The 23,506-nt window shown below is 44.6% G+C and overlaps 2 protein-coding genes across 2 annotated transcripts; one reads left to right on the top strand and one right to left on the bottom strand.

The window, feature by feature from the left end:
- Positions 1-9,534: 9,534 nt before the first annotated feature.
- LOC121459711 (uncharacterized protein C5orf52 homolog) lies at positions 9,535-17,498 on the bottom strand. The gene is made up of 3 exons (XM_041669687.1): positions 17,251-17,498; positions 13,141-13,249; positions 9,535-11,628 (listed from the first exon to the last, which is right to left on the bottom strand). Exons 1-3 carry the CDS (start codon positions 17,496-17,498, stop codon positions 11,470-11,472), a joined length of 516 nt encoding a protein of 171 aa, XP_041525621.1. The 3' UTR covers positions 9,535-11,469.
- Positions 17,499-17,577: 79 nt separating this feature from the next.
- LOC121459903 (dual specificity protein phosphatase 18-like) lies at positions 17,578-23,154 on the top strand. The gene is made up of 2 exons (XM_041669994.1): positions 17,578-17,991; positions 19,988-23,154. The coding sequence occupies exon 2, from the start codon at positions 20,062-20,064 to the stop codon at positions 20,626-20,628; it is 567 nt and encodes a 188-aa protein (XP_041525928.1). The 5' UTR covers positions 17,578-17,991; positions 19,988-20,061; the 3' UTR covers positions 20,629-23,154.
- The last annotated feature ends 352 nt before the right edge of the window (positions 23,155-23,506 follow it).

Here is a 23,506-nt window from a genome sequence, read left to right as displayed (position 1 = left end):
TCTCATCTGTTTGACCTTGAAAATATATTATATGTTTTCTATAATGACTATAATTTTGATTATAATTATTAACTACTAACTTGCATTTCTTTATATCCTAATTAGTTGATAATAATAACATTCAAGAACTAGAAATTTGTATTACATTGTTAAATGAGCTATATAGGTACAATACCTTGAACAAGATTAGAAACGTATGTTCAGTATGCTCTAACAAAAATAATCTTAAACTTGTATCAATATACAATAATGCATTTCAAGGTAAAATATTTAAAACTAGTAGTTGCTTTTTTGGTTTAAAAATAGATTCAATAATCTACCTTTTTATCCTATTTCTATATTCCCCATTTTTCTTTTCAGAGTAGATTAATATAATACATCATATAATACATGTTATATTTTATAATACTTAGGCAATATTTACATAAAGAGTAGTAGCTTTATATTTTATCTTATCTATATCCCTCTTTTTTCTTTTCAAAACAAGAACCTTGAATCTAAACTCCTTTGTTCAGCTCTTTTCCTGAGCATTACCAATAACAACTTGTAACCAACCCCTCTAAACAATGACAAATATACATAACCCAATGAAAGACTAAGAACCACCCACCCCACCTCTTGGGAATGTGGGCATCATGTTCTTAAATTACTTCTTGCTATCTGGGGGCGAAGTTATCTTAGGGGATCCTGAAAAGAAAAATTCGGGGTAATTGCCAAGTCCTGGGAGAGAGAGCTGTATCATTGGTTGTCCATCTCGGCATGATGGGAACGTGCAGGGCTAGAGTAGTCTGTGAGGTTGGGTCATCTCAGTTGCCACCTTGGAATTGTCCTGAGCAGTTTGTAGTCCAAAGCCAAAATGGTGTTTTGCAGTTTGGAGGTGCTATCCAGAGTCCTAGTGCAGTCGTTGTTGTGGAATCCCATCTTCCTTTCGGAGACTTCAAAGACCACTGTTAGGCACCGTCACTGCAGAAAACGTAAACGTTTTAAATGTCGTATGTAGCAGATCTCAAAGAGGTTAAAGGATCAATATTTGTTATGTACATCCAGAGAATAAAAATTTAATTCCTAGTTACCTGATAGAGACTCAAACCTGAAATCATGTACAGGAAACTAGATGAAGCCTTTTTCTAGAATAAATTAGTACTCTACATGATCATTAATATCATTACAAAAAGTTGTAAATATGCATTAATCTTATACCTTAAGAAAAGCTGTTAAAGAGTCAATATAAAAATCAAATGATTATGAGATTAGTAGCACTATAATAGTCCCTAAATATTTTCTTTTCTTCTGTCCCTATTAGGTAGCTCTTCTGACATGAGACAGAGATTTTGGATTTAACTTTAACAAGCATCTTGGGTTTAGAGAAAAGAGAGCCACACTCTAATTCCAAACCCAGTTTTTCATTTTTATTAAACTGGGACTACAAAAAGAACAGTTGCATTATATGTCTGTAAAGAACAGCAGAAACAGGCATTTAGCAATATTTATAAAATTTTAACCTTTGGAAATGTGATATACTTATATCACATTTACTCTTTTTCTTGGGATATTTTCTCTAGGTGATTTGACCTTTTTCTTCAGACGTCTCATTTGTCCAGTGATCTTCAGATTCCTTAGCTGGATGACTTTTTCTCAAAAAAAGACAGAAACAAAACCCTTCCCCAATCCTAATTTTGGGGAGGATCTCTTTCAACAAGTTACATCTGATCAAAGGAAAGGCATTTATTAGTTTTATAGGTTATTTTAAATGGCCATGCTGTTTGATGAATTATAATCACTTCTAATTAGGAGGTGTCTCTTGTTCAAATCAAATCTTTATCAATTTTGATGGTATCCATAGCTTTTCTTCTCCTGTGGAAACAAAAGCAAAACGCCTTCCCCAGTGTAACACATATCCATTCTGAGATCAGCAAATCTTTAAGTATATAGTTTGATTTAATTCAGTAGTTTTTTCTATTATCCAAAGTTTCACCACAGCTGTAGTTCATTTCTCATTAGCATTTAGAAAATTTAAAGTTATTAAAGCATTATGCAACCATTTCTTGGGGTCTTTATTACCCCTTTCTGTTTATTGAGCACGTCTTTTACAGTTTGATTTGATCTTTCTATGACTGCTTGCCCTATAGTATTGTGTGGTATATCTGTAATATGTTTTATATTGTAATAAGCAAAAAACATTTCATTTTACTAGAGACATGTGCTGGAGCATTGTCAGTCTTAATTTGTGCAGGTATACCCGTGATGGGCATAACTTCTAGCAAATGTGTGATTACCGGATCAATCTTTTCCGAATTCAAAGCAGTCACCCAAAGTAGTCCTGAATAGGTATCAATTGTGTGATATACATATTTTAATTTTCCATTTCTACAAAATGGAGTACATCCATCTGCCAGATTTCATTCAGTTGAGTATCCTTTGGGTTACTTCCTGCAGGTAGTGGAGTTTGGTTGTATAAAGAACAAGTAGGACATTTCTTTATAATTTCCTTGGTTTATTGACAAGTGATACAAAAATCTGTTTTCAAATCTTTGCTGCTGATATGATGTTTTTAAGAAATTCTGAGGCCTCCAGCACATCTCCAATCAATAGTTGATCAATTTCCTCATTCCCTTGTGCTAGAGGGCCTGGCAGGCTCATATGGGATCAGATGTGATATATATATGTATATGTATATGTATATATATATATGAGATGATTCCTATTCCTGATTATTTCTTGTAACTGAATAAATAATAAAGTCAATTCTGTATCATCTGGAATAAATTCAGCCATTTCAATATATAAAACAAATCTTTCTGCATATTGCAAATCAGTGAGTATGTTGAGAGGTTCTGTAAAATCCATTAATACCATGAAAATAGCATATAATTCTGACTTTTGGACAGAACCATAAGGGCTTTTAGCCAATCTACTTAAATTTTCTGATTTGTACCCTCCTTTTCCTGATTTGTTTGCATCAGTATAGAGTATAGAGGCTCCAGATATTGGTGTTCCCATACAATGTGAGGAAGGATCCAGTCAGTTCTCTTTATAAATTGAATTCTCTTGCTTTTGGAATGGTTGTTAATCTCTCCCAAAAAAATTACTGCACGCTCTTTGCCAAGATTCACTTTCTGCCCATAATTTGTCAATTTCATCATTAGTAAAAGGCACTACAATTTCTGATGGGTCTATTCCTGTTAATTGACAAAGTCTCAATTTCCCTTTTAGAATCAACTCAGAGACCTTTTCCACATAAGTTTCTAATTTTTACTCTGTTTGTGGTAAAAGATAGATTCTGTGATAATATCTTTCCTCTGAATTAATATTCCTGTAGAAGAATGTTTAGAGGGTAAAATAATGAAAATGCAATCAGGCTCTGCATCCAAATGATCCACATGTGCATCCTGTAATCTCTTTCCCACCAAAGTCAGTTCTCCCTCAGCTTCAGCTGGTAATTCTCCTGGACTATTTAAGTCCTTGTTACTGTCTAAGGTTTTGAAAAAAATTACTTAGTTCATCATTGTTTACCCCAACAGTAGGCTGTAGATAGGAAATGTTTCCTACCAATTTTTTAAAGTCATTAAGAGTCTGCAATCGATCTCTCCTAATTTGCACCTTTAAGGGTCTAATTTTTCTGTAGACCTATTTTAAATCCTAAATAATTAATAGAATCTCCTCTTTGTATTATTTCAGGAGCAATTTGTAATCCCCAATAAGGCAAAAATTTTCTTTACCTCTTCCAATATTCTAAAGTATCTACATTTGAATCAGCTAGTAAGATGTCATCCATGTAATGGTAAACGATAGATTGCAGAAAATGCTTACATATCATTTCCAATGACTTACACACAAAATATTGACACAGGGTAGGGCTATTTAAGATTCCCTATGGGGTATCTCTCTCAAGATAATGTTTCTTTCTGTAGCTTTGGAGCCTGCCCTGGAACTCGCTTTGTAGACAAGACTGGCCTCGAACTCACAGAGATCTGCCTGCTTCTGCCTCCTGAGTACTGGGATTAAAGGCGTGCGCCACCACTGCCCAGCTTGGTTTTTGTTTTTACTTTTTTGTTTTGTTTTATTTTATTGTTATTGTTTTTCCACTGATATCTCTTAACAGAATGAGAATTGTTATATGTAGGCACCATTAAAGCAAGTTTTCCTCTTTTTCTTGTAGAGGTACAGTGAAGAAACAATGTTTTAAATTAACAACTATAAGAGGCCATCCTTTAGACAATAGAGAAGGCAAAGGAATTCCAGACTGTAGTGAGCCCATTGGCTGAGACACCTTATTAACAGTTCTTATATCTGTTACCATTCTCCATTTTCCTGTTTTCTTTTTAATAACAAATACAAGAGAATTCCAAGGGCTGGTTGATTAATATGTTAAGTATTTAGTTGCTTCTGTATGCGCTGTTCTAAAGCCTGCAGTTTCTCTGTTGTTAAAGGCCATTGCTCAACCCATACAGGTTTGTCCATCAACCATTTTAAAGGTGGGGCTTTTGGTGACTTTAAAAGATCAGCAGCTGTTGTGCCCTGTTCTTGTAGAACCTGGACAGTCAATGACTGATCTTTATAATACCTTCTAATATTTTTCCCTCTAATATTTTCCCCAGAAAAATACATTAATTTCTGGCTTGTTTCTAAGATTGGAGGAATGTTGACCTGAGTTTTCCATTGCTGTAACAAATCACATCCCCATAAATTCATTACTATGTTAGACACATATGGCTTTAATTTTCCTCTTGGTCCTTCTAGCCCTAAACATTCAACCCATCTTGCTCTCTATTTTACACGAGAGGAGGATGTCATGGGGTAGGAACACAGCCACGCAGCTATCCATGGAGTAAGAAGGAAAAAGTAAAAGCCCAGAGGCAGAAGATAGACAGCATTATTTAAGAAAATCTGGCTAGAAATAAGCCCAGTGAAAGCCAGGCATTCATAAATAAAAATAAGTCTCCATGCATTTATTTGGGAGCTGAGTGGTGGACCCCTCAAAGAGCAAAATAAAATAAAATTTAAAATAGAAGAAAAAACCAGCAACAGCAGTGGTTCATGCCTTTAATCCCACTACAGAAATATGGTAAAAGAGCCGAAATTAAAAACACAGGGAGCTCACGCAAAAAGAGACTGCATTTAAATGGCTTCTCTCTGAGTCCTTAACCTGGAGACTTCTAGGTACATGAAGACTTCTTCTTGTCTTAATGTTTTTGCTGATGCTGACCCTGTATTGGACAAATACCCAATGTCTTCCAGAGCGATCTTCACTTTAGTAGCCTCTCTTCCTTTTGGACCAGACATCCTTTTCTGGCCACACACAGTTTTGCCTTCTGTGGACCGGGCAGGTTTTCCCACCCTCCTGGGACTCCAAATTCATACTCCCGGGAAGGTTAATGTTGTAGCTAGAGGGTGTTTCTCAGGTGGGTGGGACTTTAGGAAGAAAACACCTGTTGAGATCTAAACAGGTACATCTGTCTTTGTCGTTTCTAAACCTGGAACATGAATCCCCTTGCTGGATGGATGTGCCTGTGGATATCAAGTGTGGAGTTAGCTTTAGAAATAGGGGCAAGACAGCCCTGTGGGTGAAGGCACTTGCTGCCAAGTTTGTCAACATGGGTACAATCCAGAACCTACAGGTACAAGGAGAGAACCACTCCTGCAAGTTGTCCTCTGACATCTGCACACATGCTGTGACCTACATGCACCCACATACATACACTCACACAAACGAAGGAGGAAATGAAAACAGGAGTGGGAGGAACAAATGAACAAAGGATGGCTAGGAAGTAACCTATCACGTCCAGCACAGCAAAGCAGCAAACAGCCCAGGCCAATAAAGAAGAAAAGAGAGGGAGACTGAAGTGAGGGCTCAGCCTGTGAAAGTTTGCCACACAAACATGAAGACATGAGTTTGATGCTCAAAACCCATGTTTACAAAAATGGAAAGGTAGGAGATACACAGAGGAGATGGAAACAGATAGCTGGGACCTGCTAGCTGGTAAGCCAAACCAAACCAGAAGGCACCAGGCAATGAGAGACCCAGCTCTAAAGACAAAGAAGCTGGCTGCTGAGGCATAACCAACCAGAAGCTGTCATCTGGTCTCCACATGCATGCCCAACATACATGTACACCCACCCGTAAGCATGCACATATACATGCACACACCAAAAAATAAAGAAAGAAATCCAGCCAACATTTGCAAGCCTTTCTCAATAATATATCTTAAATATATAAATATAAATGGCTTCAGCTCTTCAATTAAAAGGACTGAGACTAGTTTGACTGGATTAAATAAAACAGATCTCATGTATCTATTGTCCCCAATAAATATATCTCACAAGCAATGACATCCAATTGAGCGTCAACAAAGGGTGGAAATCAACTTACCAAGCAAATGGAGCCTCCCACAGAAACACATATAGCTACTTTCAGGTCTTTTTTCACATTTATTTATCGTGTGTGTGTGTGTGTGTGTGTGTGTGTGTGTGTGTGTGTGCAACACCATGGTACATATTTGGAAGTCAGAAGACAGCTTGTGGGAGTCACTCCACCATGCAGGGCTCAGATATCAAACTCAGGTCATCAAGTTTGGCAGCAAGCGCCCTTACCCACTAACCCATTTTGCTGGCCCCAGAAGAGATAAAGGCAAATTTATACCCCAAAAAAAGGAGTAATCATTATCATTCAAAATGATACAATTATTAAGCTAGGTACTAAGGTATGGTAGCATACGCGGTTTCACAGAAGGGGACAGGGGCAATGGTAATCACATCACAATCGTGAGGATGCACAGAATGTGTAAGATTTGGGGCTCTGAATTTTATAAAACAAACACCAAAGGGCAGAAAGGGTCATATAGGTACTGATACAATAACAACGGGTGGTTTCAATACAACACTCTCTTCTTTAGATAGGTCTTTCCAACCAAAATCAACAAAGAAACTTCAGAATAAACTATACTATAGATCAAATGGGCTTAACAGATTCCTATTGGATAGTCTATCTGAAAGATACGGGCTATGCATTCTTCTCAGCAGCCTATGGAGCCTTCTTTAAAATAGATCACATTCTAGGTTACAAAGCAAGCCTAATGAATATAAAATTATCAAAATAATTTATTTCATATTATCAAATCATATGGGAATAAAACTAGATATCAATAGCAACAGAGATCACATGAATACATGTCGACTAAGCTTACATACTTGAACGAACAGTGGTTCACTAAAGAAATCAGTGAGAAAGTTAAAATATTAGTAACCTCAAATGAAAATGAAAGCTTGGCTTATTAGAACCTTTGGAGACAGTTAAGCTTATAGCTAAATTAATTAAAAATCAGAGAGATGACAAATAAATAACCTAACGAGGCAGCTGTACTACTAGAAAACGAGAACACAAGCCCTAAAGCGGGGGAGGACACAGATGGAGACTGAAGGAATACGGCACAGACAGCTGTGGTGGCCGTCATAGATAGCAGTTCCCTTCTCATTGAAGCCATCTTTTCCATGAGAGAGCGGAAGGCTCATGAGACTCAGGAGGGAACAAACGTCAAGTGCTCTGGAAAGCTGAACCTTAAGAAGATTCATGAGAGCCCCAGCCCAAGGTTACAGAGACAGTAAACTGTGCCGGGCTGGGTGAGACGGTGACTCTAACCCACACAGCTGCCGGGAAGAGACTCTTGGAGCTGTCCAACTGCTCTCCAGGGTTGCAGCATCCATCGGTCACCACCCACATGGCGTCTGCTTGTGTAATAAAAGCTACTTCTGAGTCCCTGCTCCCGTAAGTAACCCCTCAATCATACTTCTGTGAGACTAATTAAACAGACTCATCATCATACAACACATTTGTCTGTTCATCAAGTTGGATTCTGGTGTGGCCAAAACTTTTGTCTGTCATGGGTTCCCTATCTGGGGTGGGTAGAGAAATGTAAGTTGTGCCTCCTCAGGCAGGTGCACACAACAGTGGCTCACACCTGCAATCTCAGCACGAGGAGCCGAAGAGGAGTGTGATTCCAGGGCCAGCAAGTACGCCTCAGTGGGTAAGGTGCCACCACACCTGACAAATTCGAGTTCAGTCCCCAGAACCTACACGGTAGAAGGACAGAACCAACTCCTGAAAGTTGTCCTCTGACCTCCACGTGTGCACTGGCACACACACTCATGAGTAAGTACAATTTTAAAGATTTTAAAAAGTGATATTGACAAACCTCTAGCTAACCTAATGGAAGAGAAAGCTTAAGTGAATAGAATTGAGATATAGAAGTGGATGTTAAAATAGCCTTCAGTGAAATTCAGAGGGTCGTTAGGGACTATTTTGAAAACTTAGACTTTAGAAGCTGGGAAAGGTAGCTCAGAGAGATGGCTCAGGGGTAAAGGCACCTGCCATACAGGCCTGACAACTGAACTCCATTTCTAGGACCCATGTAAAGGGGATAGGAAAGAAGCAAATCCACAGCATTGTTCTCTATCCCCTGTATCTCTCCCTACACACACACACACACACACACACACACACACACACACACACGAACACAAATGAGATGGCTAATCTTGATTGTCAACATGAATATCTTTGGAACCAAATAAAATCTAAGCAGCTGGGCACACCTGTGAGGGATGTTTTGTGATTGGATCATGTGTGGTGGGAAGACCCACCCTACATCTGGGCCACACCTTCTACTGGCAGCTGGCAGAAAAGGACACCTAAGAAGGAAGCTTTTGCTGCTGGCCTGCTTGCCCTCACTCTCGATGGCGAGCTCATCTACCCTGTTGCTAAGGCACTTCTCCACTGGGCTAGAACCTACTACTGGGATTCTAGTGTAGACTGAAGGCCAGTGGCCCTCTAGGAATCCTCTGGATGGAGCACATGGACCGAACAGCTACTGACTTCTTGGCTTTTCTGTTGGAAAGCACCCATGTTAGGCTACTTAGCCCACAACCTGTGAACCACCTAATAAATCCTAATAAATTCCCCCTTAATATATACCCATATTCATTCCATCAGTTCTGTCTCTCTAGAGAATCTTGACTAAAACAGTAAGATCATTTTAAACACGAAGTCTAGGGCTGTAGACAGCACAGCAGCTAAGGGCGTGCACCGCTCTGGCAGCAGACCTGGACTCAGTTCCCAGCATCCATGCCAGGAGTCTAATAACCCCTTGTAACTCTAGTTCCAGGTAGTTCCAGGGATCTAACACCCTCTTCTGGCTTTCTCAGGCATTGGGCGCCCACATGGTACACACATGCACGTCTATATGCAAGCAAATACTCATACACATAAATTTTCAACAGTAAACTACTTTGTGATTCCAACTCACTCAAGTCAGAAAGGCTATGATTAAGACACCAACAACAACAATAAATGCTGGCAAGGGCACACTGCCAGTCATATGGAAACTGTTGCCACCACTACGGAAATCACAGGTTCCTCAAAAAATATTAAAACTAGCATGCTGCCCACCCTTGAGAACTCAGGAGACAATAAGTCAGCATAACACATAGGCATCTACACATACATGTTTATTAATGCAGTATTCACAATTGCCAGGAAATGAAATTAGGCTAGATGTCCATCAATAGATGCATGGATTTTAAAAATACATAAATAAAAATAAACTTTATTCAGCTGTAAATAAAAGTGATGTATTTGCAGAAAAATGAATGTAATTAGATGTCATCTATAAAGCAGAGTAAGTGCCACGGATACAGCATGCTTTCTCTTAGGAATGTAGGAAGAGTGTGAGGATGGACTGAGTGTGTTAGCACACACCCATAGTCCCAGCACCCAGGAGACAGAGGCAGAAGGATCAGGAGTTCAAGACCATCATCAGCTACATATTGAGCTCAAGGTCAGAAAGGTATACATTAGACCCTCTCTCAAAAACCCATCATCATCATCATCATCATATGGACCAAAATAGCTTGACTGTTAAGAGTACTAGCTGTTCTTGCATAGGAGCTGAGTTTGATTCCCAGCACCCACACGGTGATCCCAACCCTCTGAAAGTCCAGTGTCTGGGGATCCAATGCTGCCTCTGGCCTCGGCAGGCACCAGGTATACATAAGGTACACAGATAGAGATGTAGGCAAAACATAAAATAAAAAGTTACAACTGGTCAAAATGCAGACATCAACTGACCCCTAGTAATACAATTACAATACAACTCTACCCTCAAGACGCGGCAGACATCATAGAAGGGGCAACCAAAGCCAGAAGACCAGGACATCTGATTCAAAAGTCTTTCCTTAAAAAAAAGAGAGACATGAAAGCAGTGGGGATGGCTAGGGTCAAGAGACATTGTATGAAATTTTCTAGGATAAAATAAAAGCAAATACCTGTTCCCTTTCCTAGATCTGTGATTAGAGACATCAGTGTCATAGCCTGACCAGGAAGAAAAGTGTGTGAACAAGTCAGAGCCAGTCAAACACTTGGCACAGACACAGGTGTGGGTTCTGGGTACAAGAGTGGCCTATCATCAGGGCTGGTTGGAGAAGCATCCAAAACAGACCTGTATCAAATCTGAGAGGGTTCTTACTTCCAGCTCTCAAGGTAAACAATCTAATCCAGGGCCAAGGACCAAGACCTGTACTACACTGCAGGCAGAATGAAGCCCCCATAGGAACCCAAGGTCAATGAGAAAAGCAAGCATGGGACTTGAGCAGGCTCTGGGAAGGGACAGACAGGAAGCAGGATGTCTGAGATGTCTGAGGGTGCCTTGCAGAAGCACCAGGAGAGCTGGGAGCCTATGGGTATCGCCATTGTTACAGCAGTTGGAAAGGATGAGCTCCGGGCCAGCCGCTTGCCCTCTGCTAGCTCCTTGAGGCAGGTTATCTTTTCACTGCCTGCCTGATTCTTTCAGAGGAGGAAACAGGGGCCCAGAGAGGTCCCAAGGTCATACAAGCTGGTAGGTGGCAGAAACAACACCACTTGGTGCCTCACCCTGATCTCCTTACCACTGGAATGTCGCACAGTGGCATTGCTCAGTCCTTTCCCTCTAAGATGTCAACAGCCGCAGCGCAGCTGGCAGATGTGTCACCGGGGATGTGTGCACCAGGACTGGGGAGAGCATGTTCCCTGCGAATATGCAAGCCCTGAGCTGTCTCCAGACCAAAATGAGGAAGAAAAGAAGGAAGGGTAGACATGAAGGAGATGGAGGGAGCGGGGCCGGTGGAGGGAAAGAAGAAGTAGGAAAAAGAGAAAGCAAATGTGGGTGCAAAAGTTTCCCTGTTTGCACAAACCAGGAGTACTGGCTTGACTCCGCCTCTTCCACCAAGCATTGGTGGCTGCAGGTCTTTCCCTGGGAGGGAGGGGATGGTGGAGCAAAGCAGACTGGAACCAAGGACTTGCGCTCTCGTCCTATCCGCTGCTAACCCTTTATTGCTCTACAGTGGTGGAGGCCAGCAAGTTCCGGCCCCTCAGCTCTCACCAGGGTGGTTTTGTGTTCTGGGGCAGATCGTTCTGCCACTGCTACGTGGCTGGCTTGCCATCTAAGTGGAGCCTCCCCGCTGCCTGTTCAAGTACTGCTGGGTGCTCAGAGACTCCCGCCTCCAGCGCAGCATCTTCCTCAGCTGGTCTGTCATGAACTTCTTTTTCAGGTGGTCGTACAAATGGCTCATTTTTCTCTTGGTCTTGTCCGAAGCTTTCATCTTAGGGAAAACAGAGATGAGTTTAGGATATGAACAAGTCACTTGGTAGCAAAAGGCAAGGCTGCTGACCTGGAAGGACAAGGGGCCTAAGGGGCCTGTGAGACCTGTGAGACCTGTGAGACCCAGTGCATATTCATCCCATGAAACAGCGTGGACCACACAGGGCCTCACAGTTTCTCTATTTTAAAGTGGACATTGAGCTGGATAGAGTACCGTGGCGCCCTCTGACGGTCTGTAGCTGCGGAGTCTGCTTTACAAATGGGTATTCATAGGGGCAGGAACGCAGCCTAGTGTATGTGAAGTCCTGAGTCTAATTCCCAAGAATAAATAATAAATAAGTGAAAAGTGTAAGGGAATAATGAAATGGAGGTTTCAGTAGAAAGGAGGTCCATCTTGTTTCTTTCTTCTTCCACAAATCCTCCCACCCTGTCCTTACTAATCACTGTGACATATCTACATGTCTATCTAAAACATGCCAGCTTCCCTATGACAGCCCTTCTGTCACAGGGATTCTAACTTCATCCACTCCTTAACTCCTCTCCTGTCTCAACAAGACTGCAAGGCTGGGAGGACACATCCTCTCTTACCCATTCAGCCGTGCATTTCAATGAACTGCTGCAGAGGGGTATGTGGGGAGCCGACGCAGGGGATCCCCCTAACTACAACACAATCAGGACATGAGACGCATGCCTGGTGCAGGGGATCCCCGTAACCACAGTGTAATCAGGATGGGAGATACTTGCACAAGAATTTCTAAGTCAGGTAGAAGGGGATACACCCTTAAAGGAGGGGCAGGTGTCAAAAGGCAGATAGCGAGAGCCGCCAAGGAAGCCGGGAAGCATGGGTCGTCCTGTCCCAGCCTTCCTTGCTTACGTGGACTCAAGTTCCCTATTCTGCTTAAAGTAGTTCAAATTTACTTTACACAACCTGTAACTAAAAGAGTTTCAAATCTTATTTTAAAAATGAAGAAAATGTGGCTCACCCAAGATCATATACAACCAGCCTATCTCTGACTGCAGCCTATTTCTACTAGACCATAGCACAGGAAGTTTAACACAGGGCCCTACTCAGTCCTTGTCCTTCTGTGGGTTTATTGCTGTTGTTGCTGGCCTCAGCTCTCTTCTGGAGATGAGATAACTTTAAAAACAAAAAAACTAGCCAGATAGTGTTGATGCCGATTCAAGCAGGAAAGCCCGAGGTTCTGCACGGGATATAATATGTTCTGAGGGAACAAAGCAAGACACCACTCAAGAGGCGAGAGCTTTCTCTCTTGTCAGATCATGAGAGCAGGTGTGACACCTTGGGGGAGACACTAACCCCAAGTATCATTTTCTCCCCCATAAAGATGGGGCCTACCTTAGAATACGTTCATGACCTCCTATTAGCTCTAGGAGCTGAGAGTCCCTCTTCCACCCTGGGCTCCACAGGCAGCTATCTTAGCAAGGAAGGAGTTATAAGAGAAGAATAGTCAGGCTGCTAACAGGCTCCAACCCAGAAGTCGGGGTACCCTACCTCCATCTCGTAGATGCGCTGTGCATTGAGGTTGTCCCGAATAATCACCCGAGACAGATGGCTCTTGGGTAAAAGCTTCTTCACATTGGCATCGCTGGAATTCAATATGCTAGAGAGGGCGGGGAGAGGGAACTGGTTAGAGACAGCTGGCCAAGGGGAGAGGGAACCAGTTAGAGACAGCTGGTCAAGGGGAGAGGGAACCGGTTAGAGACAGCTAGTCAAGGGGAGAGGGAACCGGTTAGAGACAGCTGGCCAAGGCCTGTTTGACAGCTGCTCTTTGAGTTTATTTTGTTTTGTTTTTGAGACAAGCTCTTGCTACGTAGCTCTGGCTGTTCTGGAAGTCGCTCTGTAGTCAAACTGGCCTGGAACTCACAGAGATCCACCTGTCTCTGCTTCCTACATGCTGGGACTAAAGGCGTGTACCACAGCACCTGGCTCCTCCGTGGCTTTCAAGATAAGTGGTTTTCTCACTTCCAGAGGAGCAAGTAAACCACTCTAAGTTTTGCCTGTAGATGAGGTCTGCTAAGAGGCTGCTTCCTGAACAGGGAGAAAGAGCATCCTGGGAGGACACAGAAAGGCCCAGAGCAGGCCTCAATAGAGGTCAGCAGAGAATCAGAAGAGTCCTCAAGAATTGCAGTTGTCGTTGTCGTTACTGACACTCTGTGCTGGTGCTTGGCCAGAACCCAGGGCTGCACACACTAATCAAGTGCTCACCCCCTGAGATTGCCCACTGTTCTGGAGTGGTTATCTTATGAGAAACTGCAGGGTAAGAGCAAAGGTGGAGGAGGTCTTAGATGGATGTAAGTTGGAAGGTAGAGGCAAAAGATGAATCTGAGAGAGGCTGAGATGGGGAGTTCTTCCTTCATAGCCTGGATCTGAGGGGATCTGGGAAATGGGCAGAGAACAGAACAGGATGAAGAAGGTGGGGAGGAAAGCTGGTTGTGCTGGTGCATGCCTGTGGTCTCAGCACTCGGGAAGCTGAAAGGAGGAAGATGGAGAGCTCAAGACCAGCCTGGGCTACACAGGCAACTCTCTTTAAAAGAGAAGAAAAGAAGGAGGGAGCGATAAGGAGGAGTATGGGTGGACACAGGGTTCATTAATAAAGGAAGTCTAATGAATGAGTTTGGGGAGGGAGGAGGTGTGGGGTGCTATAGGACTTCTGGAGACTCTATTCGGTATGTTCCACCTTTTGACACCACAAGACAACAATGTCACTGAAAGAGTTCACACTCAGAAATCACTAATTGAGTTACCAAAAAAAGATTCCCCCATCTACTCCTAATCTCCCAATGCTCTGATTTGCTACATTGTGTTGTGTTGGACATTGGCATTCACAGGAATCCTGAGCCCCTAGGCATCAATGGGTCGGAGACACCCACAGGGTGAGAAGTATGGAGCAATGTGAGAATGAGGAGCTGGGGACCAGGCTCAGTTGGTGGAATGTGTGTTTAGCAAGCACACAGTTCTGGGTGGTCTCTGGCACCAATAAAAACTCACCTATTTGGGAGACAGAAGAAGGAGATCAAGGGCATTCTTAGTTACATTGTGGTTTAAGTTAACCTTGGCTACATATCTTAACAATAAACAACATCAAAGGATGTTGCTAGCCAGTAGGTTTTCATTTTCTGATAATTTAGTTACACTACGAAGCTTTTAAAATGGTTTTTCCATTTTAAAAAATTGTTCAGACCAGGCGATTGTGGTGCATACCTTTAATCCCAGCATTGGGAAGGCAGAAGCAGATGGATCTTTGTGAGTTTGAGGACAGCCTGGTCTTCAGAGCAAGTTCCAGGACAGGCTCCAAAGCTACAGAGAAACCCTGTCTCAAAACAACAACAAAAAAATTGTTTATACATTCTAAGTCATCAGATAAAATACATGTACTCAAGTATAACTATTTTGGTGTGATAACTAGTTAAGAGGAAAAAAGGAGAATGCTAAACAGTGATGTTTTGTGCTGTTTGTTTTTAAAACTATAACACACATACACATATATGTATTATCTTAGCCTATTAGTTGCTGTGATAAAACACTAACCAAAATCAACCTGAGGGGAGAGTGTTTGTTCCAGCTTACAGGTTACAGTTGCTCATCAAGAGAAGCTGAGGCAGGACTCAGTGCAGGAGCTAAAGCAGGAAGGCCACCACCGCCTTGCTTTCCATTACTCTATACAACCCAGCCACCCGCCCAGGGGAGGCACCACCCACAGTGGCTGCATTATCCCACATCAATCACTAGGAACCCGCCCCACAGACAGGCCCACCAGTCAATCAGCTGCAGGAGATTCCCCAGCTGGGGTTCTTTTATCCCAGGTGACTCTAGCTTGTTTCAAGGTGACAGCAGCTAACCAGCACAGGACCTTACATGTACACATCAAAATGTTAACAGTGATCGCATCTGCTCATTCGTTTTGCTGGTTTGTCTTCAGTTTGTTGTTGATGATGTTCTAATCAGTATACATTACTTTTGTAATGATTGACAAACCATTTTAAAGGAAACCAGGGAAATGACCGATGTGCTGGAGAAGTGTTCCCTGAATACAGATTCCCTAACAAACAAGAACAAAAAAGGAAGAACTCCATGCACACTTTCACGAATTGACTGAACAGAAACAGCTGGCTGGATGGCTGATACACACAGGGACAGAAGGAGCAACAAACAAGAAAGCTCATGTTACCTTCATAAATTCTTTTCATTAGCACACCAGAACAACATCATCAGAAAGTATACTTCTTTTATCATTAGGACCAAAACAAACAAAAAGATATATATTTTTATTTATTTATTATGTATACAATATTCTCTGTGTATGCCTGAAGGCCAGAAGAGGGCGCCAGACCTCTTTACAGATGGTTGTGAGCCACCATGTGGTTGCTGGGAATTGAACTCAGGACCTTTGGAAGAGCAGGCAATGCTCTTAACCACTGAGCCATCTCTCCACCCCCAAAAGATATATTTTTTGAGACAAAGTCTCATATATCCCAAGCTGGCCTAGAACGCCCTCTTAAACTGAGGATGATCTTGAATTTCCATCCCGAGTGCTGGGATAACAAGCATGGGCAACCATGTCCAGTTTAAGAAGGGCAGGGGGACAATAACCTTTCAAGGGATTATAAAATGTTTTCCAATTTACTTTTTATCGGTAGGTAACAACTGTCTTCTGAGTGTGCTTACCTTTACAAATATTACAAAGAAATCAATATCCCGGGGCTGGAGAGATGGCTCAGAGGTTAAGAGCATAGGCTGACTGCTCTTCCAGGGGACCCAAGTTCAATTCCCAGCAACCACATGGTGGCTCACAACCATCTGTAATGAGATAGGGTGCCCTCTTCTGGCGTACAGGCATACATGCAGACCGAACACTATACATAATAAATAAATTAAAAAAAAATCCCAAGCTTCCTATTTCCATTTTTCTGGCTTCTATGAAAGTCAATCCAACATACCCAGGTGCTGACGGGAAAACAGGTTTAAAGGTCAGGAATTCGCACACAAGACTAAAAACCCTGTTTTCGAGGGAAAGAGCCTCAATACTTAGATCCTCTCTACTCAGTGACACATCAAATTTATCAACAGTAGACATGAAAAAGGAGAAAGGTTGGAAGTACTCTTTCAAGCAATAAATAATGGTCATTTTGAGCCAAATTGTTTTTCCATAATAAATCCTCTGTAGGAACTTAGGTGAGGGAAGGGTTGAGAAAGCGGGGCAGAATTAAGGCTTGTGGGGATTGGGGCCAAACAACGGGAAACTAAAGGCTTTTCCAGAATCACTGGAGAATGGGAAGGCTTGAAAGCGGGTGGTCAAGTAATTGTGGGCCTGAGACCTGAGCTTCACCGGGTGTCACCTCAAAGTGCGCTCGGACCGCACGATGTCAAGCCTACAGTAAGCTAGGGCCAGGATTCATTCGGAGGGCTGAAAATGGAACTACGACTTCACGCCCGAGTCCAGGTTTATGAGGGTCCTACAGATTAATCCGGGTCTGAAGTCTGAGGAACTCGGATGGGCGGGGGGGGGGGGGGGGGGACACGACTGGGGCGGTGTGGATCTGAAAGCTCGGATTCCCTCAGAGGTCCCGGGTCTGACGACCGCTCGGCACACCAGAACCACACCTGAATAACAACTTCGGAATTGCCGGCCGCGGCCGCAGGAAGTAGATCTGTGGTTGGACGCGGGGGCCGAGATCCGGCTGGCTGTCAAGTCTCTCGCGCCGGAAGTCCGTGCCAGAGGCAGTGGTCTCCTTGGCAACAGAGTCGAAATTCGAGCCCAGATCCCATTTGACTGAAGGCCTTTTGGGCTGTGTGGAGGAACCTAACAGGCCGGCGAAAGACTCGGGAAGGTTAGCTACGCCAAAAACCATGCTGAAAGGGCGCGCGGACGCCGAGCGACTATCTATGCTGAAGTCTAAGGCGGAGCTCTGCGCGTTGCCCTGGAGACAAGCAAGGGGCGGAGCCTGCAGGCTGCAGCCCTCCAAATCTTTGTGACTCTCGGTAGGGTGTTGCCTAGGAGACGCGTGAGGGGGCGGGGCCTGAAGGCGGCCGCCCTGAGGTCGGTCCTTCCGGCTGTCTGAGACGCGCTGCCAGGCGCGTTTCCGTGGAGACGGGCCGGTATGCTGTGCTGCAGCCTTCCCGGCTTCTCCGAGAGGTCTGATGATTGCGCGAGTGCTACGACGCTACGTCCGGGTGCAGAGCAGGCCGCGGCTTCCCTCTAGGCCCAGAACTGCCCTTTGTTGCGCGAGGAGAAGCCGTTGCTACCGAGATCCAGGATCATGACGGACCCTCTCGGAGACCATCGCCCGCGGCTCTGCCCTGCGGTCGCTTCCTGAAAGACTCCCGCGGCCCTGCGGCTGAGAGGTAAGATGATCGGAGCCCTGTCTCCACGTAGAGAGCCATTCTAAGCCAATTCCCTAGGAAGCGTCCTAGACTTGAAGTGGCACCTCCTGCCCATCAACTTGTGGACTCTGGTCCAGTTTATAACCCAGAATTTAACCAAAGCCCCACCTATATTTGCCAGCTTTCTCCCGAAAGAACTTGCTATCTGACGATGAACAAAACTATTTTTCCTCGAGTCTCACTTTCCACGAGTGACAAATTAACTAGATGTCAAAGGCCTCATTGGCCATAAAGTGCGAAAGCAGCCGCGACCAAGTTTCTCTCTCCTTCCTCCTCAATCCAAACTGTTCATTTTTGTGGGGAATGATACTGGGCCTGTTCTTTTGTTGTGGGTTGTTTTGTTTTTAAAGAATTTCAGGCCGGGCGGTGGTGGCGCACGCCTTTAATCCCAGCACTCGGGAGGCAGAGGCAGGCGGATCTCTGTGAGTTCGAGGCCAGCCTGGTCTACAAGAGCTAGTGCCAGGACAGGAACCAAAAAGCTACGGAGGAACCAAAAAGCTACGGAGAAACCCTGTCTCGGAAAACCAAAAAAAAAAAAAAAAAAAAAAAAAAAGAATTTCAGTAGTCCAGGCTGGTCTAGAACTCCCCCGTCTTTTGCCTCAGTTTCCCCATCTGCTCTCTGCCCCCGTCTGTGATGGCTTCAGACCATCTTTACAACTCTATAGCCCCTGGCCTTTACGTGTCATTCCCACAAGGATCTGCATTTTAACCTCTCTACACGCCCTTGGATTGTCTCGTTTCATCACCTCTTTATAAGGTAGACATCTTGCCCCGTTGATCAACATTTTAAAAATCTTATTTGGCTCTATTTTCTAAAGTTGTACAACACTTTATTCTGTACAACAGAATGTTCCAGTGAGCCAAGCAAAGGAGGTTTGTGAGTTTGTGGATAGAAAAGGACTTGAGGACAGAAACAAAAACACTGGTCACTTCAAAGTTACACTCCTTGGAAGGCCGGAACAGGGAGACAGACCTGTAGGAACATGACTGACTGGCCTGATGTTACTTTGAATGACCCTTTGTTGTGGGAGGATTTAGATAGACGTCCCTTATGCTAGCGGAAACTGGCCTGCTTGGGAAATTTGCTTGTTCTCTCTGTAATCCCATTTTCCCAAAGGTTAATTTTAAGTAAACAGCTCTGTTTCTTTGCCAAAGGAAAAAAAACTAAAGAAACCCTGTAGCTTGTTTCCCTGGCTCTTTATTCAGTGTAGGGGGCAGGAAACAGCGCCCTTGTGTCCAGAGCCCCCCACCTTCCTCTTCTGCCTCCTGAGCGCTGTGTTCCAGGTGAGCACCGCCGGGCTTCACTTTCACTTGGTCTCAGTTGACTTAGGGTCATTAATGTTGGAAGGTGCAAAGTCGGGCGGTGGTGGTGCACGCCTTTAATCCCAGCACTCAGGAGGCAGAGCAGGCGGATCTCTGTGAGTTCAAGGCCAGCCTGGTCTACAAGAGCTAGTTCCAGGACAGGCTCCAAAAGCTACAGAGAAACCTTGTTTCGAAAAAACAAACAAAAATGTTGAAAGCACAGCTGAGCAAAATACATGACGAGTTTCTCATTAGCTTTGTGTCCAGTTGTGTGGGTACTCTCTAGGGACCAAGACCCTGCTGAGTACCACCTGTTCTCCGGAAGCTCTTTAGGACCTGACCTGAACCCATCCCAGTAAACCCAAGTTGCTCCTTCCTTTGTCCCATGGTCTCTCGGACCATGGCTGACCCCCTTCCACTCACTAGCTGAAGTCCCTTTAAAGTCTATCCCGTGCTCCTCTCGTGGTTGACTGTTCTTGTTTCCATTGTTTTCTGTGTGAAAAGACCCCCCCCCCCAACAATCCAGTAACTTTAGTGTAACTAACGTGTTCCCTGACCGCTGCTCAGAGAAGGCCTTGGCTAGCCTTGGAGACCCAGCCGTCCACTTCTCAGAACTCTTCTCAGTTCTTACCCTTCTCCACCCTCCTTTCCACAGTGTTCAGTGGACACAGCTTGGCAGAAAGATGGACATGTAACCCAGCACCGGCTGTTGGCCTGTCTGTCACCTTGATGACTTCTCCTTTGGGTGCCTTCGCAGTCCAGTTCCCTCAGCCTTCAATCAGTGGCCTCTCACAGATCACCAAGAGCCTGTTCATCAGCAATGGTGTGGCTGCCAACAACAAGCTCCTGCTGTCCAGCAATCAGATCACCACGGTCATCAACGTCTCAGTAGAGGTAGCCAACACCTTCTACGAGGATATCCAGTACGTGCAGGTGCCTGTGATCGATGCGCCCATTGCGCGTCTCTGCGATTTCTTCGACCCCATCGCTGACCATATCCATTCCGTGGAGATGAAGCAGGGCCGCACCCTGCTGCACTGTGCTGCTGGTGTGAGCCGCTCCGCTGCCCTGTGCCTCGCCTACCTCATGAAATACCACGCCATGACCCTTCTAGATGCCCACACGTGGACCAAATCATGCCGGCCCATCATTCGACCCAACAGTGGCTTTTGGGAGCAGCTCATCCGTTATGAGTTCCAGCTGTTCGGCAAGAATACAATGCACATGATTAACTCCCCGATGGGACTGATCCCAGACATCTACGAGAAGGAGATCCGTTTTATGATTCCACTGTAAGCCAACCCAACCAGCTCCTATATCAGGGTCAGCAGTACAGATCTGTCATTAATAGTATACCAAGGTCTAAACTTGAACACTCTACTTGTGTTGCTGCAGGAGCACACCAGATGGTGCTTTTCATAAGGGCAAGAATAGAGCATTGCCATAACTTTTCACCTCCTAATCCACAGGTTTGGGGGGTACATGCCTTAGATGGCTGAAGCAGAAATATTGCAAGGTGAGTTTGAGGCCAGCCAGGGCAACATAGTGAGACCCTGTCTCAAAAAACAAACAAACAACTCAACAATTACTGCCCTGTAGTATGTGTCTTTAGATATTAAATTCTTTGGTTAGAGCATGGTGAGGGTAACTCTTCTGTGAGTGGTAGGTCACAGCTACTGTCTGGAGGATGGGGGAGGCAAGTGGTGGCCATGCCAAAGAGACCAGTGCACAGTGCATATGGCAGCCTTGGGATCCTGCAGCTCTCCCCTAGATGACCAACCTAGAGATGACTCTGCCAAAATCCCACCTCGTTCATTCCTTAAGCATCCTGGTGCTCTCCAGAGTCTCACAGTAAGTGCCAACCTAATAGACATGGGGCCTCCCCTCCACCTTCACCACAGTGGCCCAACTCTGGTCTTCCAGGCCAGACTTGCACAGGGCGTGGATCACAGCGCTGCTCCGATCAGCAGCACTCATCCGGAAGGCCGTCCTGTCTACACACAGCCCTTTGTTTATGTGTCTCAGAAGCCTCTGTGAGAGAGAAGAAATAGCTTAATCTTTGCTAAGCCTCATCTGAGAAGTTTGCCAGAGCTCCCACTGTGCAGCCTACGATGCACGCCCAGCTTTCTCCAAAAGGCCTTATGCAGAATTGCAGACCGTGAGATCCAGTGTCCCAGGCTGCCTGACTGTTCAGGAGTTATGGGGACAGAGGTCAGGACAAGGGAGTTGACTCCAGGAGGCCCTGAAATTCAGGGTTGCTCAGAATTCCTTAGTGTCAGGACCCAACTCAAGAAGGTTGTGTTTGGTTTAAGAGGTGATCCCAGCGGGGCAGTGGTGGTGCAAGCCTTTAATCCTAGCACTCAGGAAAGCAAGTGGATCTCTGTGAGTTTGAGGCCAGCCTGGTTTACAAGAACTAGTTCCAGGACAGCTAGGACTGTTACACAGAGAAACCCTGTCTCAAAAAAAAAAAAAATCTAAATAATAATAATTAAAAAAAAAAAAAGGAGTTCCATGTAGCCCAGGCCATGTAGCCTTGAGCTCCTTATCTCTTGCTTGTACTTAAGGAATGCTGGGGCCATTGGTGTGTGCCACCATGCCCTGCAAAGACCAGTGCTCCACTTAACTTTTGTGGTATAACACCAAAAGCAGCTTCGGGGAGGAAAGGGTTTCTTTGACTTACAGGTCCACACAGTCCATCATGAAGAGACGTCAGGACAGGAACTCAAGGCAGGAACTGAAGCAGAAGCAAGGAGGAATGCTGTTTATTGGCTTGCTCCTTCCCCATGGCTTGCTCAGCCCAGTTTGTTATACAGTGCAGGACCACCTGCCCGGGCTGGCACAGCCGAGAGCAGGCTACACCCTCTCCCGAATTATTCTTGCATTATTAGTCCAGAAGCCCCACAGACATGCTCACCTAGTGGAGGGACCCTTTCCTAGGTGACTCTAGTTTATGTCACGTTGGCAAACACTGACCAGTTGGTCTGATCTAGAGCTTTCAGATCATTTATGAGCAGACAACAGCACGGCTGCCCTGTTGGGTGGCTTGATGCGGTGCTGTGCATCTCGAGTGCTGTAGAAACTGCAGGCCTTCCCCCTGTATGAGTCTCGGGAGGCGCAGAACCGGCAGGGTGAAAAGAAAAGAATTTAACTTAGCATATGGGACGCTCAGCAGTGGAAGTAGTTCCACAGCGTCTGTCTCTTATGGGAGAGGCCACAGTCCATGAGTCTGGGACATCAGCAGTCCCAGCCTGGCCCCAAAACCTGGGGTGCTCCCAGAGAGCCTGGAAATGCTGGTTCTGATGTCAGCGGCATGTGGGAAGGCCGAGAGCAGGGTGAATGATCTTCCTGCCACCATGCCCTTTTTATCTGAGCTGCTTCTAGAAGTGCTGCCCACTCTTGGGTGGGTCTTTCCACATCCATTATAGGCAACCAAGCAATGCTCCAGGTGTGGCTCCCTATAGGTGATTTTGATTTATGGCGAACTGACATTTAAACCAACCACCATACTCCCCAACCTACCTGTGCCCTGTTTTCAGAAAGGGACTGCCCAGGAGTTTGGTATGAGGTGGTCGAAGTGGGAGGAGGCAAGCCACTGCTCTAGGACTAATCTCACCCTTCAGCAGAAGCAAACCCCCCACCAAACACACACACAGCAGGCAGGTGTGGCCAAGCCCCCGCCCTGCAACTCTCCTGGCAGAAACACAGATAGAAATTTTCTTTTAAAAGAACTTTATTTAAATCTTTTAGTCATAGGGGGCTGGAGAGATGGCTCAGTGGTTAAGAGCATTGCCTGCTCTTCCAGAGGTCCTGAGTTCAATTCCCAGCAACCACATGGTGGCTCACAACACTCTGTAATGAGGTCTGGTGCCCTCTTCTGGCCAGCAGACATACACAGAGACAGAATATTGTATGCATAATAAATAAATAAATAAATAGATAGATAGATAAATAAATAAATATTTTTAAAAAATCTTTTAGTCATAAAAAAAAAACAACAATCTAGGGGTGGAAAGATGGCTCAGTGGTTCTGAGCATTTACTGCTCTTGCAGAAGACTTGGGTTGGATTCCTAGCACCCACCTCGTGGCTCACAACTCTCTGTGGATTCAGTTCCAAGGAATTCGATGCCTTTTTCTGGCCTCCTAGGGCACTAGGCATGCATGTATTGCACATAC

The sequence above is a fragment of the Microtus oregoni genome, unplaced genomic scaffold (assembly GCF_018167655.1).
Source record: "Microtus oregoni isolate MIOR12 unplaced genomic scaffold, Mior012 000019F_ref0000042, whole genome shotgun sequence".
In the NCBI taxonomy this organism is placed as follows: Eukaryota; Metazoa; Chordata; class Mammalia; order Rodentia; family Cricetidae; genus Microtus; species Microtus oregoni.
Note: the sequence above shows the minus strand (reverse complement) of the source record. Positions and strands in the feature narration are given on the sequence as shown.